This window comes from Euphorbia lathyris, chromosome 7 (assembly GCF_963576675.1).
Source record: "Euphorbia lathyris chromosome 7, ddEupLath1.1, whole genome shotgun sequence".
In the NCBI taxonomy this organism is placed as follows: Eukaryota; Viridiplantae; Streptophyta; class Magnoliopsida; order Malpighiales; family Euphorbiaceae; genus Euphorbia; species Euphorbia lathyris.
In genome coordinates, this window is record NC_088916.1 from 48,538,354 (window position 1) to 48,545,647 (window position 7,294).

General features: G+C 34.9%; 1 protein-coding gene across 1 annotated transcript; it reads left to right on the plus strand.

The window, feature by feature from the left end:
* The first annotated feature begins 709 nt into the window (after positions 1 to 709).
* LOC136201267 (probable inactive receptor kinase At5g67200) lies at positions 710 to 6,834 on the plus strand. Its single transcript, XM_065991891.1, has 2 exons — positions 710 to 2,339; positions 6,138 to 6,834. The coding sequence occupies exons 1-2, from the start codon at positions 992 to 994 to the stop codon at positions 6,710 to 6,712; spliced, it is 1,923 nt and encodes a 640-aa protein (XP_065847963.1). The 5' UTR covers positions 710 to 991; the 3' UTR covers positions 6,713 to 6,834.
* Positions 6,835 to 7,294: the final 460 nt, after the last annotated feature.

A 7,294-nucleotide genomic window follows, 5' to 3' on the forward strand; every position in this document is an offset into this window, starting at 1 on the left:
ATTTAGACATATGCTACTAAACTATACTCTTCCAATACATTTTTCCAAAAATACTCTTACAAATCTTTCATCTTCTCCAACCCCATCTTATTCATCTCATCTTCTTCAACCTAATCTTCTTCTTCAACCCGCTTCTTCCTAATCTAGTAGGCAATTTAAACTAAAGAAGAATAAGCAATACGACCATGTTTCAATCTAAGAACAACGAAGAAAACAAAAAGAAATTAAGAACAATGAATAACAAGTAGAAATAAAAGTTGAATGTGAACATTACAACTTCCTATAGGTTCTCATTCTTAATAAAAAGTTTTGCTTGATAATCTAAATCTTCATTTTCAATCTTTCCTATACGCATTTTATGAAACGGGGTTTACATTTCATAAAATGTGAACCCGTGAGGTTAGCATTTTATGAAATGCGAGCCGAAATTCATAAAATGATAATCTCATGGTTTCGCATTTTATAAAATGCGAATCCCATTTCATAAAATGTGAATCATAAAATTTACTTTAAAATTATGTAAAAGATGTGTTGAAATAGAAGATGAGATTATATAAATTTATTCTAAATATTCAAATTTTATTCTTGTGTTTAGTTTTTGTCTCAGTTTTTTTTTTTATGGTGAAGAAAATGGATTAAAAAAGTGAAGTAGTTTGTAAATGTATTTTTGAGAAAAATGTATAGAAATTTTTTGTTTGATAGCATAGGTGTAAATGCTGGACTTGTATAGTTTTATAATTTACCCTAAATTTCTGTTAACTTGGAAGATTAACGACGATGATAGATAACCGTAGGATGAGTGTTAGTCTTTTCAAATTTAGAAAAGTTGCATTCCATTTGTTATCGTTCACGTGACTCTGATCATGCAGCCCCGACAGCTACGTTTGTCTGAGTTCTTACATGCCTTGTCACGGAGTGTTATCGTCTATGCCTCTTTTTGTTCCTCGGCCATATCAATCCCTCTGCTTTTACACTAACTATTTCTCTAAAAATGCTCCATCTTCTTTTGATCTCATTCTTCATTCTAATCTCACCTTCATATTCTTCTACAGATGCTACACCACTTCTCGCCTTCAAATCTAAAGCCGATTTGAACCTTAACCTTCCTTACTCTCTAAACACAAGCTTCCATTTTTGTCAGTGGCAAGGAGTCAAATGCTACCAGAATAAAGTTGTGCGTCTCCTTCTTCAAAGCATAGATCTCGGCGGTGTTATAGCTCCGGACACTTTGACTCGCCTTGACCAGCTTCGAGTCCTTACTCTTCAGAACACCTCCCTCACCGGACCTATTCCAGATTTGTCTAACCTCCTCAACCTCAAATCCCTCTTTCTCGATCACAACTTCTTCACTGGTTCTTTCCCTCCTTCACTACATTCGCTTCACCGCCTGCGAAATCTCGATCTCTCCGGCAACAATCTAACCGGGCCATTACCTGCCTGGGTAACTTCTTTAGACAGATTATCCTCCCTTCGTCTCGATCGGAACCATTTCAATGGTACCATTCCACCTTTAAACCAATCATCTCTCCGTACTTTCAATGTTTCTTACAATAACTTCACCGGTGCTATTCCGGTTACTCCTACATTACTCCGATTTCAATTCTCTTCATTTTCACCCAACCCGAGTCTCTGCGGAGAGATTATACACAAGGAATGCAGTCCAAGCACTCCTTTTTTCGGTCAATCCGGATCACCGATATCGCCACCGCCAGCGGTGGCGATATCCGAGCAATTGCACGGCGTTAACTTGTCACACCCGAGCGAAAAGCCGAAACACAAGACAACAGTAATAGTAATCGGTTTCTCATCGGGAGTATTTATTCTCATTTGTTCTCTAATCTGCTTTGTGATGGTTATGAGGAAACAGAGGAACAAAACGCAATCGAAATCGAAGGGTGTAATAGCATCGGATGCCGCGGTGGCGGAGGTTGCGGCGGTGATGCAAATAGACGAGCAAGAGAATGAACTGGAAGAGAAGGTGAAGAGGGTGCAAGGATTGCATTTGGAAAGAAGTGGGAGTTTGGTATTCTGTGCGGGAGAGGCACAGGTTTATACGCTGGACCAGCTAATGAGAGCTTCAGCTGAATTGCTAGGGAGGGGTACGATCGGGACCACGTACAAGGCAGTGTTGGATAACCGTCTGATTGTAACGGTGAAGAGGCTTGATGGTAGTAAATTAGCAGGGAATAGCGTAGAAACATTTGAGCGACACATGGAATCAGTGGGCGGACTCAGGCATCCAAATTTGGTTCCTTTAAGGGCACATTTTCAAGCTAGGGAAGAAAGGCTTCTCATCTATGATTATCAGCCCAACGGTAGCCTCTTCTCTCTAATACACGGTAAGCTTTCATTTTTTAACTTGTACTGTAATTTTTTCATCCAACTCGGTGAGTGAGGGAGGGTAACTACAGTGTCGTTAACTCGGTGAGAATGAGAAGAGTATTTTTTTGGTCTAGAATTATTAAATTATAACAGTACAGTACTAGATTTTGTGTTGTCGCGGTTTTCTAGCAACAGCGAGAATCTCGCGGCTGACGACATTGGGAAATGGTGTTTACTTGTTAAACTTGATTAAGATTTGGTTTAGGAATAAAGTAAAGGGCATTAATATTAAATCTTCGTAGGTGTCTGGGTAGAGTAGAGCGCGTGGTAAAAGGAATTCAATTTCGTGCTGAGATATTGTACAACTGACATGGTCTTTCTTTCAATTGCTTGATTGCTGAGGGATCACTGCTATTATGTGAAACGGGACCCACTTGTGGTCTTCTTTTCGAGAAATTAAACGATCTGACCTTACGCGCCTCTAGACGCGCTAACCCTCAGCATTATGGCCTTTAACATAATGATTCGGACAATGGCCCGTTTATGAAGGATCAGATAGGTAAACGACATGTGTTGTTGTTTATTTGGAAAATTTATATAAAAAAGATTATCTATAATTATATGTCACATAATAATTTCAATTAGTTAATTATAAACTTATTATTTTTAAAAATAATAATATATTTTAAGATTAAAATTTATAAATCAAGATTTAGTATTTATGAATTAGAATATAGGGGATGTTTGTTTTAACTTTTTGGAGAAGTGTTTAGCATTTCACTTCATACCGTAGAAAATATAGTGTATGGTTATGTTTATATAACCGTAGCGTTTAGCATTTTTTTTAGAAACTGCCGCGTTTTGAAGCTTTTCACAAAGAGCTCCTATGTGTAGATTTTCATAAACAGTTGTTTGTAGTTATTTGTTATTGACAAAATTATCCTTCTTATTTCCACCAAATATATTTTTTTAACATTATTTATATTTCTACAACATAATTACCAGAAGAATAATATTTTATTGCGTTCAATAAATTTTTTATTTGATTATTTTTATTAATTTGTGTAACACATTTCTTATTTTATAATAGGATTATGTGCAAAAATACCCCTAACGTTTGTAGGTAGGAGTAATTTTACTCTTAACGTCTAAAATGGTGCAATTATACCCCTAATGTTGGCAGCCAAGAGCAATTTTACCCTTAACATTGACAAGTTGGGTCAGTTTGAAAAATAATTCATCAAACTGTCTTTTTGGTTATGAATATTCTAATCTACACTTCACATGTGTATCATTTTATCATCATTAGTAATATATCACAAACATATGATTATACGTGAAATTTTATAAAAATACATATTATCTTTTGTACGAGTTGGAGAAAAAAAAATCAAATATTTCGCAGAATTTATAAATATTAATTTTCAATTTTATTATTAAATCAGAAAGAATATATAAAATCTCTTTTTTTAGAACTAACTAATTTGTGCAATTGGTGTAGAATAAAAAATAAAATGTGTTTTATAATAACATTTGAAATTTACCCAATTTGCCAATGTTATGAGTAAAATTTATCTTAGCTGCCAACGTTATGAGTAAAATTACACCATTTTAGACGTTAAGAGTAAAATTGCTCCTAGTTGTAAACGTTATAGACATTTTTTCACCTTATCCCTTTTATAATTTTTTATTGATTAATTTAAAACATGTCCATATTAGACATTTCAAATCCGAACAACAACAATTTAATATAATTTTACCAAACACTACAAACAGTTAACCATAACAGCTATTAGCTAACAACTGAACCAAACAGACTTTTAAACTTTTTAAATTAAAATATAATATTATATTTTATTGATAACATATTAAAAATTAATCTTAATAATATAATTTAGTTATCATTTTATAGTTAAATATGATTTTTTTTCTTTATCATATTTCCCTTATGGAGTCCTTGCCCCTTTGAATATGTAAGTTTGTTTTGAATTCAATCTATCAAATTCCAAGAAGCCGATGGCTCTCTGAGTTTTGAGATATTTCATTGTTATATTTAACTTGTGTAAGGTCATCTACTAAACTTCCTTAACATGATATATGCACGTACAAATCAATCACTTCTTATTCCACCAAGTAGTATTATTTGAGTGTTAACCATATCGCTTCAAACAAGTTCATCGAGTTAATAAGATATTTTTAAAGTTCAGATCAATCGGTTTTATAGACAAATTTTAGGTACACCGGGTGTAATAAACCTTTTTTTAGCTTTACAACTTAAGTCAAATCTTCGTAGCGTACTAATTGTCTATAATCTACATATTTCACACCATTATTAGGGATGTAAACGGGGAAGGTGGGGTTTGCATTTTCCATCCCCGTTCTCCAGCTAGTCGAGGATGCTCCATTTTCGTCCCCACGAGCTAAATGGGGACAAACTTATCCCTATTTCTATTCCCTGTTTATAGATGTTCAAAAAACGTTATCCCCAAATCCCATTCTCCGCGGGGTATCATCGTTTATGTTAAAAAATCAGTAAAGACAAACGTTTAAGAAACAGTAGTTAATAATACCTAATTAACAATCATTTTCAAATCTTCCAAATCACAAAAAAAAACTAAAAATTGAAAATAACCAATCACCTAATTAAAATATATTTAAATCATCCAAAAAATCCAATTTCCACGGAGAATGATTGAGGATCCACATCGGGGATTAACGGGGATAGTGACTATCCCCGCCTCATCCCTATCATGGGGGACATAATTATCCCTATCCCCATCCCATGGGGATCCCTATCCCTGTCGGGTGGGTCACCGATGGGGAGCCCGCTCCCTTTACATCCCTAACCATTATATATAATATAAGGGATAAGAATTACATTTTATCCTAACATTTTTTTTATGAAATATTATATATAATATAAGGGATAAGAATTAAATTTTATCCTAACATATTTTATGAATTGCAAGTTTAGTTCTAATGTATATGAAATAGTGTAAATTTAACCCTAACATTTCTAAACAAGATCAATTTTAGCTATATATTACTGATAATTTGAAAAGGTTGGTTTTCCTGTTATTTAATTATCACATTAGGTCTTCCAAACAAGTTTGACAAGAAACCAAAGCAGTTTCATACATTTTTTAGTTATTTTTAAGGGATATAGTAGCAAAATAGGTCTAAGGTTTTTGAGGAAGTATCAATTTGAGCTCCACTTCTAAAATAAGATCAATGGAGGCTTAACGTTTACAAAATAGTACCAATTTAGACCTCAATAACAAAATGTGACACACCATTCATATTACTCCGTTAAGTTCTGATTTCTCTCTCCATGTACAGTTGACAGAACCTTACAGAGTAATATGAATGACGCATCATGTTTCGTTATGGATGCCTAAATTAGTACTCTTTTGTAACGTTAAGCCTTTATTAGTGCTATTTTGTACGTGAAGCTTAAATTGATAAGCCTCCAAAAATTTTAGGCCTATTTTAGTATCTTATTCCTATTTTTAACTATACTAGTAACAAGTTAATTTAGAATTGACTACAAGGTGAAAGTGTCGTGGAACCGTTTCACTTGGACTTGACGCGTGACAACACAGGTCCATATTACCATATCCTGCAAATAACTCAACAAATGGGACTGCCAGGAATTGAACCCTGGACCACTTGGTCACACTGGTTCTGATACCATATCATGGAACCGTTTTAGCTAAAAGCTCAAGCTGATAGTTAAAGGTCCACTTCATATTAATAGCGGACAGAAAGATCTACTGATAAAATTTTAATCTTTAAAAATGATGGTTTGTTTGCAGGTTCAAAATCAAGTCGAGCAAAACCACTCCACTGGACATCGTGCTTAAAGATAGCAGAAGACGTAGCACAAGGCCTTTCTTACATACACCAAGCATGGAGGCTTGTACACGGCAACCTCAAGTCCTCTAATGTTCTTTTAGGTCCTGATTTCGAGGCATGTATCGTGGACTACTGTCTTGTCGTTCTCACCACTTCACTGCCAGAAGATGACCCTGATTACACGGCATTCACAGCCCCTGAAATTCGCAATTCCGACCATCAACCTTCTTGTAAATCCGATGTTTTTTCTTATGGAATTCTCTTGCTTGAGCTTTTAACTGGCAAGTCTCCATCCCAGATCCCATTTTTAGCTCCAAATGATATGGTAGATTGGGTTAGATCCAGCAGGGAAGATGATGGTGGAGAAGACAATAGGCTGGAGATGCTTCTTGAGGTGGCCATTGCTTGTAGCTTGACGTCGCCTGAGCAGAGGCCGACAATGTGGCAAGTATTGAAGATGCTACAGGAAATTAAAGAAAGTGTATTGATGGAGGATTCTGAAATGGACCAACATATTGCCATGTCCTTCTCATAATAAGTGTATTTATTATCAGTTAGAGTAAAGAAATAGGTGATGTATAAAATGCAAAAGTTAATTAGTTTGAATTGCTTAATACACTAATTTATATTTACAGCAAGAAAATTAGATTTTGGTCTTGACAAGGTACGGCAGAAGAGCGGGAAGTTATACGGTGAACAGATGCATTCATGGTAATCTCATCAATGGCTGGACATGCTATGCATTAATGCAAGAACTGCCCAACATGCAGAGACAAAAGTTGTTGGGCAAAACGAGAATCCAGGCAATAGATTAAACAAAAGTGGCATTTGAGAGAAAGGTGGAGGCTTTTTAAACTAGTATCATATTGGTGTAGTACAATAACTCCTATTTATAGTTACTTTTATGGCATTGCCTAATGTGATTGATTATTACATAGGCAGTTGGCCTTAATCATGGCAGACGTACTAATATTTGCACTAATAGTGCAGGAAAAATAAAATAACTAATATTCTATTAACCCATGGTTACATTCTCATCCAACAACAACAACAAAACTTTAGTCTCGAAATGATTCGAATCGGCTAACATAAATTATCATACAAAACCGTGAAATCA